We start from the raw sequence: 22,332 nt of genomic DNA on the forward strand, positions 1-22,332 counted from the left end.
TTATTTCTGGCAACTTCAGCTGCTGGCTAGAAAAATCTATCCCAGCTATGACATTAAATGATGAAAATTTATTGAGCTATAAAAATATTGGTGGAGTTGGCAGCCCCTTCCCTCAGGCTAAAACTACTGTTACTGGTTCATATCACAAATATGAGAGCCTTTCATTAGATCAATGATTCTAAGGTGGAAGCCAGTGGTGAACTATATCATCTAGGGGATTTTTTTTTCCTTCAAAATCTATCTACTTCCCTTCATATCCCCCTACTACAAAGATTCTGAAGGGAAGTGGAGATGATCTAATGGATATGTATGTGCCTCCGTTTTTAAAAAACTCCTAGATTATTCTGATATATATGTAACTCTCCACTTTCATGGAGAATTTCTGAATTAGGTCCAACTCTATTTTTTAACAGTGTATCAATAGCAGGCAAAAGGAACAGAGCGACAGAGTGACAAGAGCTCGGAGAAGGCTCTGCGGGTAAGTGGCTGTGAGCCACCTTCAGAGCTTTCTGTGCCAGCTCCCTCCAGAATCCATTAAACTACATCTCAGACAATGAAAAATGTTCAGTTCATCATCCTGAGAAAAGCACGTAGTCTCAGATAAAAATGTAAAAAGAAGCTATTTTGGACATGAAAAAAACTAAGAAGCCACAGAAAAAGAAAGACAAAAATTCCTCTGTTCTTGCATTAAAAGAACAATAACAAAGTATTATTTTGTGCACCTGATAACTTGTTTGGAGACCTTCTGCCCATATTTTATCATTTTAGTTTTTCATTATGTAGCATTGTTTTTTCTATTATAAAGCTCAGCCAAGCTGAAAACCTTAATGATTCTAGAACTTAATAAACTACTATAAGATGCCAAAACTGTGTATTAAAAATAATGAAACCAACCTAAACCCATATTGCATGTCAAGATAGCTTAAGAATCTTAAAAAACAAGCTTAAAAAGTCCATTTTAGAGCAAACAATTATACTTCTTTACAGTCATTGTTTCAAATTCCTTATAAATAGCTCCAATACCTAAACGTATCAGACAAGAGGGTTTCTAATGATGTATAAATAATCAGCCAATTACGACTATATTCTAATTTGAACTACTGTTTCTTAAATCACTCGGTAATTTCCTACTCAATGTTTGACTTCATTGCATTCTACAATGACACCTACTGGCCATTCAATATCAGCCATTAGTTCTCTAAGACAGCTCTGGCAGGCTGGTTACATAATAAGAAGAAACACATAAAGACACACATAGAAACAGGCAGACAGACAGAAAGACAGACATACACACACACCACCCTGCATAAAAGCAGAGATTTGTTCACAGGTACTCACACTATAGAACTGCACATAAAATAGAAGCAGAAGTATTCTTTGTGACTGAGATAGTATCATTCTTGCACAAAGATAGAAAGAAAACAACACCAAGTACCAAAATTTTTATCTGCAGCGTTACTGTCTCAGTACTCTAAACATTTCAGAACCAACAAACAGTAATGATCCACCTCTCTTTACCAAATAATATTTAGAGAAAAAAAAGAATTTGTGATTTAGGTTCTGGGATATACTAATATAAACGATCATTAATAGAAAAAAAATCACATCTTAGAAAGTTTTTCTGACATGCAGTATTAAAATAAGCTCAGGAAAATCATACACTTGCTAATACTACATTAGTCCTTATCTTCTAAGCTAAAGACAACATTTCAATCAGCTTACGTTTCAGCAATTTATAACGCTTCTTTTAACTGTTTTCTAGTGAGCTATAACATCAAGTTTTTACTGTAGTTTGTCCTTCCATAACACATACTGAACAGAATTCCTATTTTAATTCTACATTTCACTGTGCAAACAATGAATTATAAAAATTCAGAAAAAAAATGTTGATTTACAATTAGTTATGTCTGTAAATACATTTTACCTCAGTCGGAGAGATTCAAAGAGCATACTTTTTAAACCTAAGAAATAACTCATAACTACTGTCTCAGACTTACAGAGCAAATTACTTAAAAGATTACTTTTTTCCCCCCAATTCAGACCACCACGTTATTTCCACAGTTTCTAACATCCACAATAGCTGAGGGGAGGGGGGGATCAACTAATTTTCTAGTCATTTTCCAACTTGCACTTACCTCCTACTATACATTTCTGAGGCTCTCCATTTTCCTGAAGATCAAAAGAAAAAAAACGTATTTGTAATCAGCCTTGACCCTCAAAACAAATAAATTCATGAACTACAAACGTGAACCCGGCCACGCTCATCTCCAACGAACATCTCTCTCAACCCAAGTCCATATTTGGGATGAGCTCTTCGTGACTACTCTACCCTTCACGCTCCTTCGCCTACGGAGCCTGCCGGGCTGGAAACCACTCAAAACAACGAAGAAACTATTCTGACACATCCATTGGTTGCAAGACCTCCTCTTCCAGGGGGGACAACCCAGTTGTTTGGGTAAATAACAGCAGAGGATTACATAATGGCTAGCTATAGAGACTTTCAAGGATCCTACCGCCCGTAGATATCTTTCCTCTCCGCTGCCCCTTCTCGCCCCAAGAAAAGGCCCTAAGGAGCAAGCCCCAGCATTTCTCTCAGGTGCCTGCAATGCCGCGCGTCCTTTTCTCTCTCGGGGCTCCGTCCAAGGAATTCCTCCAGCCCTCACGGGGTCGTCTTGCTCGCCGGTCTCTCCTCTCTCCGCCGGCGCCACCGCAGCCCCCAGGCCCCCAGGGCTCAGCCTCCACCCGCCCCAGCTGCCTCCTCATCACGACCCTCGCAAGCTGCTACCTGATCGACGAGAGGTTCCGGAACCACAGACACCCCGGCTACCGCCTTCGCAGCCCACCCTCGTCAGAGCCCGTCTAGAGCTCCTGCAGCCGGGAAAGAAGACAGTCCCTCCTGACCTAGCACTCCGCGTCCCCCCAAGACAGCACCGCCGCCTACCTGTCACCCCGCTGCCTCCGGCTTCTTACCGCCACCACCTCCCGCAGCAGCCTGCCAACTGCAGCGCAACAACCCGCCCTTCCATTGGGTGAGTCCACGCTCCAACAACAGCCTCGCCTATTGGCTGCAGCGCGTCGGCGACCCGCCCCGCTGTGCAGGGCCTAAAGATTCCGGTGTCCGAGCAAGGATCACATCGCCGCTTCCCCGTCCTTCTGTCCGCCACAACTTCTCTTCCCTCAGTCAGACTACGGATGCACAAATGTGCGGAAAAAATGCCGACTTCCCGCCTCCTTCGTGTCATCTCCACGTGGTCCAGGAATCTGTGACCCAGTCCCGGAACGTTAAATGGCTTCTCTGCTTTCCTCCGTAAGGAACTCGAGATGACAGCTTCCGTTTCCGGTTGGCTCCGGCTGCGGGGTTGAATGTTGAGTGTCCTGAGAGGTCAGATTGCTGTCAGGTAAATCAGAAAACTGATGGGAGACCTTGGGGAATAAGAATTAGACTCTGTTCTGGGGGGTTGTAGAAAGGGAGAGACTAAATGGAGAAGGATGAAGGAAGGAGCTCGAAGAACTAGCGGGAGAGAACTCTGAAGTCCTGGGGCAGAGAGGGGTGGTTGTAGAAGGATGCAGTGAGAATCCCGGTGGCGGTGAAGGCCAGATGCTTTTTTCCTCCTCCGCCACCCGCAACACCCTCTGCCCCGTGTTTTGGTTTACCTTTGGAGCGAATGAAGGCAGAACAGCCCTCAAATCGGAAGTTGTAAAATAGGAACAATTGTAATGTCTGTCTCACAAGCATGTATAGTTTTAAGTAAGATTTTTCTGGTATGAATGTTAATGACAGTGTTAAAGTGAAAAAAGCAGGATGCAAAATCACATCCATTTTTAGAGCGGTTACTATTTTTAAATTGCATATACGTAGGTGCAGGGACTGGAAAGGACACTAAGTGATAACAGTTCATTTGTCTTTTAGTTTCTAATGTTCTTATTCACAATTGTAAAAATTAGAGGAGGTTGAGATATATACGTCAAAGTTTTCGGTAAACCGTAAAATTACATCTAGTGTAAGTGGCGGTACCCTTTTTATTTCCTTCTTAGAGAAAATATGCCAGCACTTCTGCACTAGAGCTAGCCCCCTTTAGTGAAACTTAGAGGTTCACTGTAACATGGGGAGGTAGCTTTTGAAATTTCGTGGTTACGTGTTCTTTCTTCGTTGAACTAATTTCCTTGCTGTTCTGTGAACAGCTGAGACACTGAAATAATCTCCCGTTGCTGAGTCCTTGGCACGATTTGTCATTTTATCTAATTTTAGTTTTTATCGTGAAGTATACATAACAGAAAGGTGTATAAAACGTAAGTACATTTTAAAGAATTATAATTAAGCAAACACTTGTGAAACCACCCCTCAGGTTAGGGAATAAAGCATTGTCAATAATAGAACGTGTATTCTCAACAGAGGTGATCACCTTTCAAGGCAGTGAAAATTGGTTCTTGGTGAGGGCGAAAAAACATCCTAGATAATGCAATGGTCTGTGCCCTACAAAGCTCTGTAGTACATAAACAGATACACCTATATCTGTGCTATTAAAATTTCATGGTGGGGGGTGAGGGTGAGAACAGGATTGGGGGGGAAAAAAGGTCTAAAAAAGCTCCTTTGGGGTACAATAATTAAAAATAGATTGAAAAACACTGCCTTAGAGGCTTCCTGTGTGAGTTTCTGTGATTCCATCTCCTCCAAGAGGTAGCCACTATCATGACTTTTGATAAGCGTTCACTTGTTTCACATGAATTTTTCCTTCAGTGGTGCATTCCTAATAAATGACTTGTTAGTTTTTGGTTTTTGACTTTGAGGAAGAATGGCCCTGAGCTAACTGCTGCCAATCCTCCTCTTTTTGCTGAGGAAGACTGGCTCTGAACTAACATCTGTGCCCATCTTCCTCTACTTTATACGTGGGATGCCTACCACAACATGGCAAGCCAGGCCATGACCGCACCCGGATTCGAACCGGCAAACCCTGGGCCGCCGAAGTGGAACGTGCGAACTTAACCGGTGCATCACCGAGCCGGCCCCAGACTTGTTAGGTTTTTCAATTTATGTAAATGGGATCAAAGTGTGTGTTTTTTTCTGACTCACCCCTTGCTCGTTATTTTATTTGTGAGGTTCATTCATACTTTTGCATGTAGTTTTTCATTGTGTGATATTCCGTAGTGTGACTCCCATGATTAATCGATTCTGTGTTGAACATTTGGATTGTTTACAGTTTGGGGCTGGCATAAACAATGTGGCTAAAAAGATTCTTGTGAAATATATCTGATTATACACATGCAAGAGTTTCTCTAGAGCAGTGCTGTCCAATGGAAGTATAATGCAAGCCCCATGTGTAATTTAAACTTCTCTAGTACCATATTAAAAAGGTTAAAAAGAAATATGAAATTAATAATATATTTCATCTAAGTTAGTGTACTCAAAATATCATTTCAAGATGTAATCAGTATTAAAAGTTATTAATGAAATACTTTACATTTTCTTCATACTGTCTTCAAAATTGATGTATTTTACTTTTACAGAGTATGTTTGTATCTAAGTTTTCATAAATATAAACACTTGATCTGTGTTTATATTTCATAAAATTTGCAGTTGAAAAAGTAGATTTATGTGCCCAAATTGTTTCAAAAACACTGTAAAATTTTCCAGTAACTCATTTGAGAATCTGCTTTGAAATTTAGATTAATTAAAATTAAATAAAAATCCTCAGTTCCTCAGTTGCATAAGCCACATTTCAGGTGCTGGTGGCTATTGTATCGGACAGTGCAGATGTAGAGTATATATACCTAGGTCTGGAATTGCTAGGCCCTAAGGTATTCCAGTGTTCAACTTTTCTAGGTCGTGTCAGTTTTTCAGAATGGTCGTGCCTAGTCACATTCTCACCACCTGGGTATAAAAGTGGAAGGTACATCACAGTGTGTTTTCCCCAGTTCTCAAAATCTTGCAAGGTAGATTTTAACCTCGTATCATATGAAGAAGCTGAAGTTCACAGAGATTAAATGATTTGCCCAGGATTTTACAGCTGTTATGGTGCATTCGGGGTTTGATGCCAGATCCATATGGCACCAAAGTCTGGACTTAAGTAGAGTTCCAAACTCTTCCTTCAAGTAATCGGGATATCATTGTTTGATTTATGCTTATTCTGCAGTAGGAATAATTTTTTTAAAAAAATGAAAGTTTCCCTAGAAGTAGTGTAGTTCAACTTTTTGTTCTTTTTTGGAAAGTCATTGGGATATTATATTTAGTAAATGCCTATAAAGTGACCCTTTGTGAAATATTTTAATTAAGTACAAGAGAAAACACATTGAATTTATTAAAGGAAATTTGTTTAAGAGAAATGAGTCTATACTTTGATGTTTTCTTTTAGAGATTTGTCTTCCAAATTACTTAATGTTTGGAGCATAGTAATATTGTAACTTTGAGATAGCCTTCATACCATGGTAGTACTTTAGTTTTTATTTTCCAAATCAAACTTTTATCAGAAAATGTTGACCTCTGTTTTGTATTCTCTTCCAAGTTTATTGATACTCAGGTTTAATATTCTGGAACTGACATTTGTCAAAACAAGAGTTTGTCGTACAATCTTTAAACATTTTTGGAATGAAACATTTAAAAACTTTTTTGGAAAACATAGTTTGAAGAAAACAAGACATTATCATTCTAATTAAACATTCTAAAAGTCTGTTTTAATAATGTATTGTCTCAAAACTCAGACTGATATCTGGAGCCATAATTTATTTCCTTTATATTATTGAATCCACCAAATAATAATGAAATAATGGATTAAATGTTTCCTTCAAAGTTGTGAATGTTGTAGTTTTAACTTGCGTTTGGTGGGTATTGGTTTTCATTCTCTTTTAAATGTGAAAATCATCAACATAATGTTTTGTGATATCTTAACATGTCTATAAGTATAAATATTAAGTGTTGGTTAATTTATCAGAATTACTCTGTACAATTTTTCCCCCATATTTTGGGAACTATTGTTTAATGAAATGAACATTTCACACAATGTGTCTATACCAAAACAAAATTTTATACCAAAAATTTTATACCAAAACAAAAATTTTTGTTTAAAAAAATTTTTAGACACTTTCTAAAAATTATCACTGTCTTCTAAAATGTAGTATAAAAATCCTATCTTATTATTGGATCTGTTCATATTTATAAATGCAGACATAATAATAATTATTTGGTATGGTTTTATTTCTGGAGAGCAGTGATTATAGAATTGCTACTGCTAACCTTATACAAATTACAGTATAGGATTGTTAATTGATACCCCCTTAATGCAAAATTCATAGCAATTTAACTGGGGACTGAGCTCAAGCTTATTTTACATTATCTATAAAAATAACACTAGTAAAACTGCTATCTTTATGTACCCATTGAGGGCATATTTTATTTAAGGAAGCAAACATCGATTAAAAAGGGTTCCTAAGGTCTCTGGTGAGCTAGTTCAGAAGTAAGCAAACTACAGCCTGCTAACCAAATCCAGCCCATTGCCAGTTTTTGTATGGCTCATGAGCTAAGAATGGTTTTTACAGGTGAATGTTTGCAATCAATTTGATATTAAGGAACACTAAACTTTGAGCCTCAGTTAAGCAAAATGTTATTCCCAAAAAAGGGACTTCCATTTTTTTTCAGCAGTAGACCTGTATTACAAAAAATTGTATTCGGTTATTATTATATTTTGGATTTTATCAAGAAAATATTTGTGGAAATTTGTTTTCTCTCTTGTTACATAAGTACCTACATAATATCCTTGATTTTACCTCTTGGCCCACAAAACCTAAAATGTTTACTATCTGGCTCTTTACCAAAAAAGTTCATGTGATCAGATGTGTTTAAACACAATAATACTGCATTTTAAAAGAATCATCTGGAAAAAGCAGGTAACAAAACAGTTCGTACAACATTTTTGTTATGCATATTTATGCCTTATGAGAGGACTAAAAAGAAGGAAACTATTGCTTAGAAGTTAGGAACGAGGGCTCTACAACCATTCTGCAAGGTTCAAAACCAACTGTACCATTTATTATTTTTGTTAGCTTCAGAAAGTTACCTACCTGCTTGGAGCCTCATTGTTTCCATCTGTAAAGTGGGGATAATAATTGTAATTTAAGTTCAAACAGTTGTTTGAGGAGTAATGGAGTTAATACACATAAAGTGCTTTATCATAGTGCGCCTGGCACATGGGGCACAATCAACGTTTGCTATTATGATAATGAAGAAAGGAATCAAGCAGTAAATGGCTGTCTCATAGTGGTAGGGTTACTGATTATTTTTCTTTTTATGTTTTGTAGATGTGTATTTCCTAACTGTGAACATATACTAGTTATGCAAGAAGACACTATTTTATTAAATCTCTTAACTCAGAATTTTCAAGTATTCATATTCGCTCTCTTTTTAAAACATGAACTTTAAATGTTGTGTCTTAAAACATAGATAGTAAACTTGGATTTTGATATCTACCATCTGCATATTTTTCCTTTATGTTAGTCTTTTCTTATAGACATGGCCCATGGACATGGACATGAACATGGTCATAGTAAAATGGAACTTCCAGATTATAAACAATGGAAGATAGAAGGGACGCCATTAGAAACTGTCCAGGAGAAGCTCGCTGCACGAGGGTTAAGGGATCCATGGGGCCGGTAAGAATAATTAAATAATTTAGATAGAATTTTTCCTAGAGCATAAGTATCTATGTTCCTTTTCAGTGTATCCTCTGTTAAAAAATTGAAAATGGCTTTTTACATTAAAGTTTTTAAATCATCTTTACTGAAGTATCATTTACATACAGTAAAATTCACCCATATTAAGTAGATAATTCCATGAGTTTTAACAAATGTATGCAATTATGGGACCACCATCAAAGTCATAATACAGAATATTTGTATCATCCTAAAAAGTTCCCTCACGCCCCTTTGCACTCAGTGTTATGCTACTCCCAGCTCCCATGGGTGTGCTTTCTGTCTCTATTTTTGCCTTTTCTCACATTTTATACAATTGGAATTAGTACAGTATGTAACCTTTTGTTCTGGCCATTTTCACTTAGCCTAAAGCTTTTGAAACTTATGCACATTGTTAACTTATTTCACAGTTTCTCCCTTTTTTGTTGCTGAGTAATACTCCATTATATGCATATATCTCATTTTGTTTACTGGTCACCAGTTGGTGGCCATTTGGGTTGTTTTTAGGTTTTGGCTATTATAAGTAACGTTGCTATAACCATTCAAGTACAAGTCTGTGTGAGCATATGTTTTCATTTTTCTTGGGTGAATACCGAAGAGTGGGATTTCTGGATTATATGATGTGTATGATTATTTTTACCAAAAACTGCCAAACTGTTTTCCAAAGTGGCTGTACCATTTTGCATTCCCACCAGCAATGTATGCAAATTTCAGTTGCTCGATTCCTTGTTAACACTTGGTATAATCAATCTTTTAATTTTAGCCATTCTAGTGAATCTGATAGTAATATGTCTTTGTGGTTTTAATTTCCATTTCCACGAGGACTGATGATCATTAGAATTTTTCTGTGTGCTTATTTGTCAGTTATAGATTTTCTTCAGTGCAGTGTCTATTCAGATCTTTTGCCTATTTTATTTATCAGGGTATTTGTCATCTTTTATTGAATTGTAAGTGTTGTCTATATATTTTTAATAGAAGTCCTTTATCATATATGAGTTCTGCAAATGTCTTTTCCCAAAGTGTGGCTTACCTTTTCATTTTCTTAATAATGTCTTTCAAAGAGTTTTAAAATTTGATTAAATCCTAATTTAGCATTTTTTTTCTTTTGTGGTTTGTGCTTATCGTATCCTAAGATTTTTACTTATGCTTTCTTCTAGAAGCTTTTTTTTTTTTTTCCTGCTTTATCTCCCCAAATCCCCCTGGCACATAGTTGTATATCTTAGTTACAGATCCTTCTAGTTGTGGCATATGAGATGCCGCCTCAATGTGGCCTGACGAGTGGTGCCATGTCTGCTCCCAGGATCCGAACCCTGGGCTGCTGCAGCAGAGCGAGCGAACTTAACCACTCGGCCACGGGGCCGGCCCCTCTGGAAGCTTTTATAGTGTTCTTTCTTACATTTAGGCATATGATCCATTCTGAGGTAATTTTTATGTCATGTGCAGTAAGGATAAAGGTTACTGTTTTTGCATATGGACATCCAGTTGTTCCAGTACCATTTATTATATTAAGAGACTATCTGTCCTCCATTGATTTACCTTGATACCTTTGTCAAAAATCAATTGACGATATTTGTGTGGTCTATTTCTGAATTCTATTCTGTTACCCTGATCAGTATGTCTATGCTTATGCCAATACTACATTGTCTTCAAATCAGGTAGTATAAGATATCCAACTTTTTTTTTTTAAGATTTTATTTTTTCCTTTTTCTCCCCAAAGCCCCCCAGTACATAGTTGTGTAGTCTTCGTTGTGGGTCCTTCTAGTTGTGGCATGTGGGACGCTGCCTCAGCATGGTTTGATGAGCAGTGCCATGTCCGTGCCCAGGATTCGAACCAACGAAACACTGGGCCGCCTGCAGCGGAGCGCGTGAACTTAACCACTCGGCCACGGGGCCAGCCCCAAGATATCTAATTTTTTTTTAAACTGTTTTAGTTATTCTAGGTTATTTGCATTGATGTTTAAATTTTAGAATGAGCTTTTCAGTTTCTACAAGAAACCTGGTTGGATTTTAGTTGGGATTGCCTCAAATCTGTAGCTCAGTTGAGGATAATTGATGTTTTAACAGTGTTGAGTCTTCCGGTCGATGGGTAATTTAGATCCTCTTTAATTTTCTCAGCAGTGTTTCATTGCTTTACGTAGAGGTCTTGTACATACTTTGTTAAATTTATTCTGAATTACTCCATATTTTTTATGCTATTGTAAATAGTATTTTTAAAGTTTAATTTTCAGTTGTTTCTTACTAATATATAAAAATACAATTGATTTTTGTATATTGAATTTGTGTCCTGTTTTCTTGCTAAATTCACTTTTTAGTTCTAGCAGGTTTTTTTTTAACAGATTTCTTAGAATTTACTTCATAGATGATCATTTTGTCTACAAAGACAGTTACTTCTTCCTTTTCAATCTATAAACTTTTTCTTTTTTTTTCTTGTATTATTTCACTGGCTAACACTGCTGGTATAATGTTGAATAAAAGTGGTGTAAGTGGATATTCTTGCTTTGTCCCTAATTGAGAGAAAGCATTCAGTCTTTTGCCACTAAGTATAATGTTAATTGTAGGGTGGTCATAGATGGCCCTTCGTCAAGTTGAGTTTCTCTTCTATTCCTAGGTTACTATGAGTTACTATTTTTGGTATTGTTATTAATGGATATTGAATTTTGTTAAATGCTGTTTCTGCATCTGAGATGTTCAGATAGTTTTTTTTTAATTGTGTTAATGTGGCAAATTACTTTTATTGATTTTCAAATGTTAAACTAATCTTACATTCCTGAGGTAAACCCTTTTTCATGATATATTATCCTTTTCATATATTGCTGGGTTCAATTTTCTAAAAATTTTGTTAAGAATATTTGCATCTAGGGGCTGGCCCCGTGGCCGAGTGGTTAAGTTCGTGCGCTCCACTGCAGGCGGCCCAGTGTTTCGTTGGTTCGAATCCTGGGCGCGGACATGGCACTGCTCATCAAACCACGCTGAGGCAGCGTCCCACGTGCCACAACTAGAAGGACCCACAACAAAGAATATACAACTATATACTGGGGGGCTTTGGGGAAAAAAAGGAAAAAAATAAAATCTTTAAAAAAAAAAAGAGTATTTGCATCTATGTTCATGAGGGCTATTACTCTAGTTTTCTTCTAAAGTCTTTGTCTGGTTTTGATTTCTAAATTAGATTTGATTAGCTCTCATATTTTCTAGTTAATTGGATTTTTAGAGTTAAGCGGTTTTTGTTTTGTAACGTGATTTTTTCCGCTCACTTATCCTTTCCTGTGAGAGAAGCCTTTCTTCACTAGAGTTCTCGGACTTCTGTTCAGGATGTTCAGAAGAAAGATTGCCAGAGCAGGAAATCAGTCTTCTAAAGTTTAGGCTGCTAGAACAGGGAAAAGCCATAAGCCTCTTGAATAGTAATAATAGTATCAAGTGTTACATACTCTCTGGGCCAAAGTGTATCATACATTACCCTGTTTAATCCTTGTAATAACTCTCTAACATAGATAGTAATCATCATTCAGTAGATAGAGGAAGCAGCCCTGACAGGTTAAGTAACCGGCCCAGCCTGAAAGGTTGTGAATCTAATATAAGTGGCAGAGCAAAGGTTAATACCCAAGTCTCTAACTTCCTCATTTCATGATGCTGTAATGATTAGTATGTGACAGATAGGCCAGAGTGAGTCTTGTATTTGAGATTTCTATAAAATCCTGAGTATTATGACTGAGATGTGAAATCATCAAGTATTTTTTCTTGTATTTTATATGTGAAATGTGGGCATATTGACCTAATTATCTTATGCCACAGAAAGATTTCCATTGTGGTCCACTTAGATTATCTTATATAAGGTTGCATCTAAGTCTATTAGAAAGATGAATATTAAATATATTTTACTCAATGAATGTATATAAGTCATGTGATCATAATTTTTCCCTTTTTTTCCTCAGCAATGAAGCTTGGAGATACATGGGTGGCTTTGCAAACAATGTTTCCTTTGTTGGTGCATTATTGAAAGGATTCAAATGGGGATTTGCTGCATTTGTGGTAGCTGTAGGAGCTGAATATTACCTGGACTCCCAGAATAAAGATAAGAAGCATCACTGAAGATAATACCTGGAAGTATATTAGTGGCTTCTTAACTCTCTTATAAAAATAAGATTTCTTCACTGTAGCCTACTTGTCTGTGTATTTGTCCCTTAAAGGACACTAGTAAGATTTATTAAAGTAAGAAAACATGTGCTAGTCTGTTTTTGTCATTCTTTAAAAAAAAACATGTCTCAAACCATATCAGAGTTGGTTTGGAATACATCTGGGGTTGAGCACCAGCAGCAGTGCATTCTGCATATAGCAGACAGCCAGCATATATTTAAACAAACGGATATGTTCTAATAGTGTGGTTTTTTTCCCCAAAATTGTGATAAAATTTACCATCTTAACTGTTTTTAAGTGTACAGTCAGTGGTATTAAATACATTCATAATGTTGTGCAACCATCACTACCATCCATCTCCATAAGTCTTCATTTTTTTAAATTGAAAGTCTGTGCCCCTTAAACAGTAACTCCTCTTGACCCCCTCCCCAGCCCCTGGCAACCACCATTCTACTTTCTGTCTCTGTAATTTTGACTGATATGAGTACCTCATGCAAGTGGAATCATACAGAATTTGCCTTTTATGACTGACTTATGTCACTTAGCATAATGCCCTCAAGGTTCATCCATATTGTGGCATGTGTCAGAATTTCCTTTCTTTTTAAGGCTGAACGGTATTCCACTGTATGTGCATACCACATTTTGCTTATCCATTCATCCATCAGTGGACACTTAGGTTGCTTCCACATTTTAGCTATTATGACTAATGATACTGTGAACATGGGTATACTTTAACAGGTTTTTAAATGGGAGTTGGCCTTGCTGCTTTTACCATCCTCTCCAGGTGGCTTAGAGGGACCTGGGTTATACTGTAAAATACTTGCTGTCTAGTTCTGGATGACATGTCCACATATCAAGCTCATTTTTCTTAAGTGTGAGATTTTCTACTCTAGCCTTAGTCCTCATTGTTCCCATGTTGTGAAAAGTTTGACATTTTTTCCTCTGTTCTAACAAGAAACTAGACATTCTCCCTACATCATTGAATTTTTAAATTTTAATTAGTTAAATCTCTAAAGTTGAGAGTTAAAACTCAGCTTGTTGAAGAGGGTTAACATTTTTGCTTGAATACAAAGCTAATATAAAACTCGGGTGATTTTTTTGCTTTGTAAATTTCTTTGTAATATAAACTTGAGAAATGACTAAATAGATGAGACAGAGGAATTCCTACTAAGCTGATGGTAAGTGGCATGTGGTAGAACTGATGCATAAGAAGGGCTATATGGAAAAGAAGCTAAGAAAAGAGTTTAACGAGGAACAAAGCAATAGGATAAATAGCAAAATAGTAGATTGAAACTTAATCATATCAATAATTAAATGTAAATCGTCCCATATTTAAACTAAAACATCCCAATTAAAAGACAGGTTTTCAGCTTGGGCAAAAAAGCAAGACCAAACTATAAGCTGTTTACATGAAAACCCCTTTAAAGACGTAGGGTAAAAGTAAAAGAATGGAAAAAGATATACTGTGCAAACACTGATGAAAAGAATATTGAAGTGGCTATTTAATATCAGGCAAAATAAAATTTAGAATAAAAAATATCATAAAGAGACATTTCCTAGTAGAGGAGTTAGTTCATTAAGAAGACATAAAAATCTTAAATGTACATACACAGAGCTTCAAAATACATGAAGCAAAAGCAAATAGAACTTAAAGGAGAAATAGGTAAATCCACAATAACAGTTGGAGATTTCCACACTCCCCTCTCGGTAATTGACAGCAGATTAGTAAGGCTGTAGAAGACTTCAGTGACACCCCACGAGCTTGATAAAATATTTGTAGACCACTCCACCCAAAAACAGTAGAGCACTCATTCTTTTCAAGTGCACGTGGAACATTGACCACAACAGGTTATTCTGGGCCAGAAAATTATAAGAGGATTGAAATCACCCAAAGTATATTCTCAGACCACAAAGAAATTAGACTAAAAATAACATCTGAAAAATGCGAAAATATTTGGAAATTGTTTAATACATTTATAGTAAAGAATAACAAAAGTTTTGCTCTCTCATCTTAGAGCTGGTTTTATCCATCATAATTTTTGCTGGAAGTAAGGAGTGAAGTTTTCCTTACATTTTGTTAATTTGAAAATTTGCCTGAATTCCTTAGGAGCTGCAATGCATACAAACCACTTGTCATCTTAGCTGTTGCCATTACTTGGACTAGAACCAAGTAAATGTGATATCCGTTCTTAAACTGTACGGCCAAAGTACCATTGGAAATAATGCTAATTACATGTGTACTAGCCTCATAATAAGCACTGTAGAGGATTATATGTAAAAGTAGTATTGGCCCCATTTTGTATGTCAGGCAAGTCCATGGTAAAGTGACAAAGCCTAAGAAGGCACAGCTAGTAAGTTCCAGAGTTAGATTTTGAATCTAGGTCTGACTCCACAGCCCACTCTAACCACTATATTGCAGTACCTGTCATGTTTTATGTGATAAGTACCATAAGACACCATAAAATAATCCTTTTGGATCTTTTCTCAGAGCTACTTTGTAATTATGCCTGAAGTAAACAGTAGAGATTTTTAAAAATCTAAAATATGGCAGGTAATATTTCACGGAAAAAGGAAATAATGAATACAGCAATTTTACTGTATACTTGTACTTTGACGGGAACTCAGTTTTGATACACCTAACAGAACAGATTCAGACATTATTTGAAAGTATCATGAGGACTTCAGGGGACAAAGTGGCAAAGAAAATGTATAAGAAGACAAAAACATGGAAAGAACAGGAATTTATCCATGTGAAGGCTTAATATGGTGGAAGAAACAAATCTGAAAAAAGTGAAAAAGGAAAAGAAGATGTTGCAGGATACCAGCATGATGGAAGCCTACAGATGCGTAGAACGGTACGCAACAGTCATCCACTCGCTGCTTCAATCAAATGCAGACCTTAATGATACTGTGGAAAGGAAGATGCTTCACATTGGGTTTTAAAGGAAATGCACTGTCAGTCTGCATATTAATGTAAATTGGTTTAACTTCAGAGAGGACATTGGCAAAGCCTGCTTAATTAGGGGCTGGATAGAAGTATTCTAATAGAAATAAACTGTGTCTTACCCTTCATTCTTCTCTTTCTCCTCCCTATTACCAATCATATTTGCCATTTTCTTCTTAAAAATTTGGTTATCAGAGAATAGACTCATTTTCTAACATGATGGTCCCCCAAATGAGATATACACAACTCAGGGAATGTGCAAGACCATCCATTGGAGTCAAAGAGAAAAATATTTAAACATATATATATGTATTTATTTATTTTCATGTTTATTAAAAATAAATTCAGAGCCAGCCCTGATTGCCTAGTGGTTAGAAGTTCAGGGCTCTCTGCTTCAGTGGCCCCAGTTTGCTTCCTGGGGGTGTCAGTTTGCCATGCTGTGGTGGTGGCTCACATGGAAGAACCAGTAGGACTTACAACTAGAATATACAACTATGTGCTAGGGCTTTGGGGAGATGTTAGCTCAGGGTGACTCTTTCCCAGCAAAAAAAAAAAAAAACTAAATAAACTCAATTTTGCTAATGTTTAATGTACAGATAGGGTTTTCCCTCACTTGGTGGATACTAAGTGGTCTCAGAATTTACGATAATTAAGTTATCCTGAGGGGATGGTGGGAGTTCTGCCCTCCAAAGGGAAGAACAAAGGGACTTTTCAGCAAATTGCTACAAATTGTACTTTGTATGTGCTTGGTTCGCGGAATGTATTATCTGCTAGTTTCAACTAACCTTCATGAAGTAGATAAGTGGCTTTTATTTTTACAAAGAAACTGCTGACTGAAGCTAATACTGATAATGCGAGAACAAGCAAATGAAGAAAATAACAGAGCTATGAACTCTTATTACCAAGAGTTCAAGAGTTTCAAACTCTCCAACCAAGAGTTTACTTTACAATACCAAGTAAATGCAATATATAATCACGAAAAAACTCAACCAAAAAAAGAGATCAAGAAGACTGCAATATGGACTTGGACCCATTGTCGGTGCCATGAACCTTGCGCTAAGAGTATATTGATCTGACGTATTAACTAATGATGGCATGTAGCCATGATTAGCAAAATATTTAAAAATATGCTTAATCTTTGTCTTACCTTTAATTTCTTTTCTTTTTTCTTTTTATTTTATTTTTCCTTTTTCTCCCCAAAGTCCCCGGGTACATAGTTGCCTGTTTTTAGGTGTGGGTCCCTCTAGTTGTGGCATGTGGCATGCCACCTCAGCGTGGCCCAATGAGCAGTGCCATGTCCACACCCAGGATCCAAACTGGCGAAACCCAGGGCTGCCCATGCAGAATACTTGAACTTAACTACTCAGCCACAGGGCCCACCCCATTACTTTTAATTTCTATATTTGTGTATTCTTAATGTACATAGCTGATAATATTTACATATTACATATAAAATGTTAAGATAAAGATTGGGACTTAATGTCATTTCTCCTCACCATATTCAGCTGTCATTAAAAAATAGCATTCAAAGAACTCTTCAGATTTTTTGTGTTTTTTAAATTTATAGTTTATTATATAAACCCCAGGTAATTTAGCAACAATAATTAAAGGTTATTTCATGATGGCCTCTTACTCAGTTGCAACATGAATTTCAAAATTTGATATAATCATTGTGGGTCCTCAGAATCTCCAGAGTTGCAAGGTATTCAAATTAAATAGCTATGCTAATGAGAGTGGGATCCCCCAGTTGAGTCCTGGTCTACCTCAATATCAGTCTGTGTGTGTTGGGGGGAGAATTTGCTTTTGTTTTTCTTTTTGTCTGGGGTCACAAAATCAGCTTCAGAAACTCAGAGACTAGAGCACCAATGGAAGTTCATTTACCTGCCAATGATTCTATCAGAAAGGATCTACTGCAAAAGGAGTTTTCTTTTAATTTTATATACTATGTTATATATAAAAATATATACTATATATTTTCTTTTATATAGTATTACATAAGTATTATACATATAATAATTATTCAAAATGAGAACTCAAAGATTAAAAATTTTTTTTTTTTAAGATTTTATTTTTTCCTTTTTCTCCCCAAAGCCCCCTGGTACATAGTTGTGTATTCTTCGTTGTGGGTTCTTCTAGTTGTGGCATGTGGGACGCTGCCTCAGCGTGGTCTGAAGAGCAGTGCCATGTCTGCGCCCAGGATTCGAACCAATGAAACACTGGGCCGCCTGCAGCGGAGCGCGCGAACTTAACCACTCGGCCACGGGGCCACGGGGCCAGCCCCTCAAAGATTAAAATTTTAAATGCCATATATTGTATTAGATTGAATTACCTTTGATACATATACACAATTTAAATCATGGCTTTAGCCATTAAAAAAAAGACAGAATCCTTTGTCTCAAGGTTTGTATATTTTTCTGTTTAATCTCACATGCCAAAAAATTAAGTAACTTTTGAAATGTGTCTGCAAATTACGAAACTAACTAAAAAGAATTTTGGTTATTGCTAAAGGCATGTTTCTGGGACTCCATTATGAAATAAGAACGTTATGTACACTTAAGATATAAATCACAAGGTTTTGTGCCATTTGGAAAAGTCACATATTTTCATTTTGTTTTTTAAAACTGAAGGAATAGTTCTTGATAATGTTCCAAACAGTGCTCTTCAAAGCAAATTATGGCTAAAAAGAAGTGTTTTGCTTTTAGATTTTTATCAATTTTCGTATTTGTAAATTATCAGTTAAAGCTCATTATAACTGAAGCATTTAGTCCTCCTGCAAATGCTCCACCTACTCTAGTTTTAATTACTCAATTCCCAAACTGAATTTGGAAACAATAACAGCATTTAACTTACATTTTCCTGCTGATTTGGTAATTAACCAAACATCTTTCTAAATTTACTTATTTTAAATACATTGGTCAGACTTTTTTACCTTGTTGTAGAAGAACAGATATTTTTTTAAATCTTTGCATTTTACATTTAAATGAACTACACAATTAAGTGAATATTTTGTGATTATAACTTTTCTTGTGCTATTTCTATGATACGCTTTATTCCATTTCTCCTCTTGCTACAAAATTTCCATGGGAAATACTAACCTTTCAGGGACATGGTACTAAAGGCCAACTCTGTGGTTCACAGTAACCATGGCAATAACTATCCTAAAGATAAAGAGTGCCTGTGTCAGCACAGATGGGATCATCTTACTGAGAAAGAACCAGGTTCACAGGCAGAGGTGTGACCTGGCTGTGGGAATCCCACGTGATAGCAGAATAGCATAAGAGCATGAAAGTTTAATACAGATATAAAGGTTTAAAATTAGATCTTACATTCAGACCAGACTTTCTAGTGAGACAATTAAAAACTAAAACTATCTCTGTAGATGCTAAATAAGTCCTAACAAGGAAACATGTCACAATTCATATATTTAACAATATAGGGATTAAACTCCAGGTTTTAATTCCTAAATTCTTGACCTATAAATGCTTCCCTATATTTGACCTGGCATTATCAGCAATTATAACTCTAGTATATCAATTTCTACATTTATAAGTAAATGAAAGAAAATTTTTACAGCCTTAAACCCTATACATATTTCTATTATAACATTTGTCATACTGCATCATAATTATTCATTTGCTTGTCTAACTCCCTCATTAAACCACAGCCTCCTTAAAGACAGGGACTGTACCTGTGTAACAGATGTTTAGGAAGTGTCCATTGAATGAATGAATTCATAATTAGAGATCTAAAAATATAACTGAGGTAACAGAGATGATTTGTCACAGATGAACATCTTATTTATGAACCCATAAAGGTTAGTGAGAACGAAGGATTGGGGAGACTACACTGTCTAAGAGGCTTCATGGGTTCCAATTGCCTATCAAAAACCAGATCATTTACAAAAGACCTGTGATGGTGACCTGGGCACATATTCCAGGATTGGAAGGCACTTCCCCAACCCCATGGCAAGGACATTAGGACTGAGCTAGGCCTGAGCTTTCTGACATATGCCAAACAACCTCCCCCTACTTGTTGATGAGTTGGTGACAAAAATACTAACCATCAGAGGTCAAGACCAATCTTTGCTAAATGCAATCAATTACTCTGTGGCCATCACATGCAATAAACATGACTCCTTTATAACACATTGGTCATTTTGTTTTGTCAAAAATTACAAGGAATGGAAAGAACCCCTGCATATAAATAATGGGGCACACTTACCCAGCTCTCTTCCAAGGGCCAAGTCAAGGAGCAGCTCCGTGGAGTGGCAAATAGACAAGAGGCAAACATCTCAACTCCTTTTCCTCAAATTCTATTCTTTCACTCAAATATTTAGTGAGTACCTCCTACATACCAGGGATCGTTATGGCACTAAGGACACATCAATGAACAAAACAGACAAATTTCTCTCCTCTTGGCACTTACATACTGACGCAGAACAGCTATTGTTTTTTCCTGATGCTGACTAATAGCAGGACTTCTCACTGCCTGGCAGGCAACAGAGACATTTTGTCCACATGCAGTATACTTTGCCAACCAAACATTTTTTTCTAGAACATAAATCTGAAATTGTGGTTTGGAACAGTGAGGTCTGATTCTTGATAAGGATCTTTCCAATAAATTGCACAGAACTTTGTACCCTCCCAGTAAAACATATCTTGCCTTATCTTGTAACTCAGGTATCTTTATACTTGCTTTATTCTTCTCCAGCAGGTTATAAATTCTTGAAAATCTTGCCTTATTTTATCCTTTTATCTCCACACAGTGCCTTACACATGGTAAATGATCAACAAATGTTTAATTTGGATTTAATTCTGGTTTTTAAAAAACTTTTTAATTGGTATACAACATTATATTAGTTTCAGGTGTACAACACAATGATTCACTGTTTGTATGTATTGCAAAATGATCACCACAGTCTAGTTAGCTGGCATCTGTCACCACAGTTACAGAATTTTTTTTCTTGTGTTGAGAAATTTTAAGATCTACTCTCTTAGCAATTTCCAATATACAATACGGGGCCAGCCCCGTGGCCAAGTGATTAAGATCACGCACTCCGCTTCAGCAACCCAGGGTTTCGCTGCTTTGAATCCTGGGCGCGGACGTGGCACCACTCATCAGGCCATGCTGAGGCAGCGTCCCACATGCCATAACTAGAAGGACCCACAACTAAGAATACACAACTACGTACCGGGGGGCTTTGGGGAGAAAAAGGAAAAAATAAAATCTTGAAAAACATGTATATATATATAATACAGTATTATTAACTATGGTCCCCATGCTGGACATTCCATCCCCATGACTTATTTATCTTATAACTGGAAGTTTGTACCATTTGACCTCCTTCATCCATTTCGCCCACCCCTACCCTACCTCTGGCAACCACCAATCCGTTCTCTGGATCTATGAGCTTGGTTTTTGTTTGTTTTTAGATTCCACATGTAGGTGAGATCACACAGTATTTGTCTTTCTCTGTCTGACTTGTTTCACTTAGCATAATGCCCTCAGGGCTATCCTGTTGTCACAAATGGCAAGATTTCATTCTTTTCATGGCCGAATAATATTCCATTGTGTACATATACTAGGTTTTCTTTATCCATTCATCCATCAATGGACACTTAGGTTGTTTCTATATCTTGGCTATTGTATATAATGCTGTAATAAACATGGGGGTGAAGATATGTTTTTGAGTTAATGTTTTCATTTTCTTCTGATAAATACCCAGAAGTGGAATTGTTGGATCATATGGTAATTCTATTTTTAACTTTTTGAGGAATCTCCATACTGTTTTCCATAGTGGTTGCATCAATTTCCCCTCCAACCAATGGTGCCCAAGGTTGCTCTTTTCTCTATATCCTCACCAATACTTATTTCTTGTTTTTTTGATCATAGTCATTCTGACGTGTGTGAGGTGAGATCTCATTGTGGTTTTGATTTTGCCTTTCCCTCATGATTAGTGATGTTGAGCATCTTTTCATCTACCTGTTGGCCATGTGTATGTCTTTGTTGGAAAAATGTCTATTAATTAATTCTGTTTTTTAATGAAGACTTCATCACAATTCTTATAATGAGTGTAAATTATCATTTAAACTATTTATACACAATTGCACTATTTTTCTTCCAATGTTTTGTGGAAAGGAAATCATCAATAAATATTTGTTGAATTTAATTGAAAATGTTTAAAAGAATTTTACTTACTTTTTTGGATTTTCTTTTAATGATTTTATTTTTCCTTTTTCTCCCCAAAGTCCCCCAGTACATAGTTGTGTATTTTTAGTTGTGGGTCCTTCTAGTTGTGGCATGTGGGATGCCGCCTCAGCACGGCCTGATGAGCGGTACCATGTCCGAGCCCAGGATCTGAACCGGTGAAACACCCAGCCACCAAAGCGGAGCATGCAAACTTAACCACTTGGCCACGGGGCTGGCCCCCGACTTTTTTGGATTTTTTAATCAATTTTTATGAGGGTTATAAATCCCCCTTTTGCTTGACCACCTAAAATCAATCCCTTTAAAAAAGGAAAGAAATAAAAGAGTAACCCAAGCACAACCACCAGATTTTGAAAGAACTTCATAATATG

General features: G+C 36.6%; 2 protein-coding genes across 15 annotated transcripts in view; one reads left to right on the forward strand and one right to left on the reverse strand.

Annotated features, from left to right (window-relative positions):
* The window catches only part of HYCC2 (hyccin PI4KA lipid kinase complex subunit 2), an 86,236-nt gene extending 83,178 nt beyond the window's left edge, over positions 1-3,058 (reverse strand). For 4 of the 13 annotated variants that reach the window (XM_014829238.3, XM_070508386.1, XM_014829235.3 and 1 more), the window contains exons 1-2: positions 2,942-3,058; positions 2,136-2,169 (exon numbers count right to left, since the gene is read on the reverse strand). The gene's annotated coding sequence lies outside the window, so the exon portion shown is untranslated. Of the gene's footprint in view, positions 1-2,135; positions 2,170-2,785; positions 2,864-2,941 lie in introns of those variants that run through there. The other 9 variants (XM_070508383.1, XM_070508388.1, XM_014829237.3 and 6 more) reach the window with 5 other exon arrangements.
* A 201-nt stretch (positions 3,059-3,259) lies between these two features.
* Positions 3,260-12,899, forward strand: NDUFB3 (NADH:ubiquinone oxidoreductase subunit B3). Of its 2 annotated transcripts, none has more exons than XM_014829241.3 (3): positions 3,260-3,398; positions 8,486-8,640; positions 12,609-12,899. In XM_014829241.3, the coding sequence occupies exons 2-3, from the start codon at positions 8,501-8,503 to the stop codon at positions 12,763-12,765; spliced, it is 297 nt and encodes a 98-aa protein (XP_014684727.1). In that variant the 5' UTR covers positions 3,260-3,398; positions 8,486-8,500; the 3' UTR covers positions 12,766-12,899. The 2 variants fall into 2 exon arrangements, with proteins under 2 accessions (XP_014684727.1, XP_014684728.1); XM_014829242.3 differs by having other exon boundaries at positions 3,292-3,398; positions 8,499-8,640.
* Positions 12,900-22,332: the final 9,433 nt, after the last annotated feature.

Source organism: Equus asinus, chromosome 4, assembly GCF_041296235.1.
Source record: "Equus asinus isolate D_3611 breed Donkey chromosome 4, EquAss-T2T_v2, whole genome shotgun sequence".
In the NCBI taxonomy this organism is placed as follows: Eukaryota; Metazoa; Chordata; class Mammalia; order Perissodactyla; family Equidae; genus Equus; species Equus asinus.

What these genes read in the sequence shown, in the direction of transcription:
- NDUFB3 (XM_014829241.3), top strand. Translation starts at nt 8,501, where the DNA reads ATGGCCCATGGACATGGACATGAACATGGTCATAGTAAAATGGAACTT. An exon ending in TTAAGGGATCCATGGGGCCG is followed by an intron (nt 8,641 to 12,608) that starts GTAAGAATAATT and finishes TTTTTTCCTCAG; the next exon opens with CAATGAAGCTTGGAGATACA.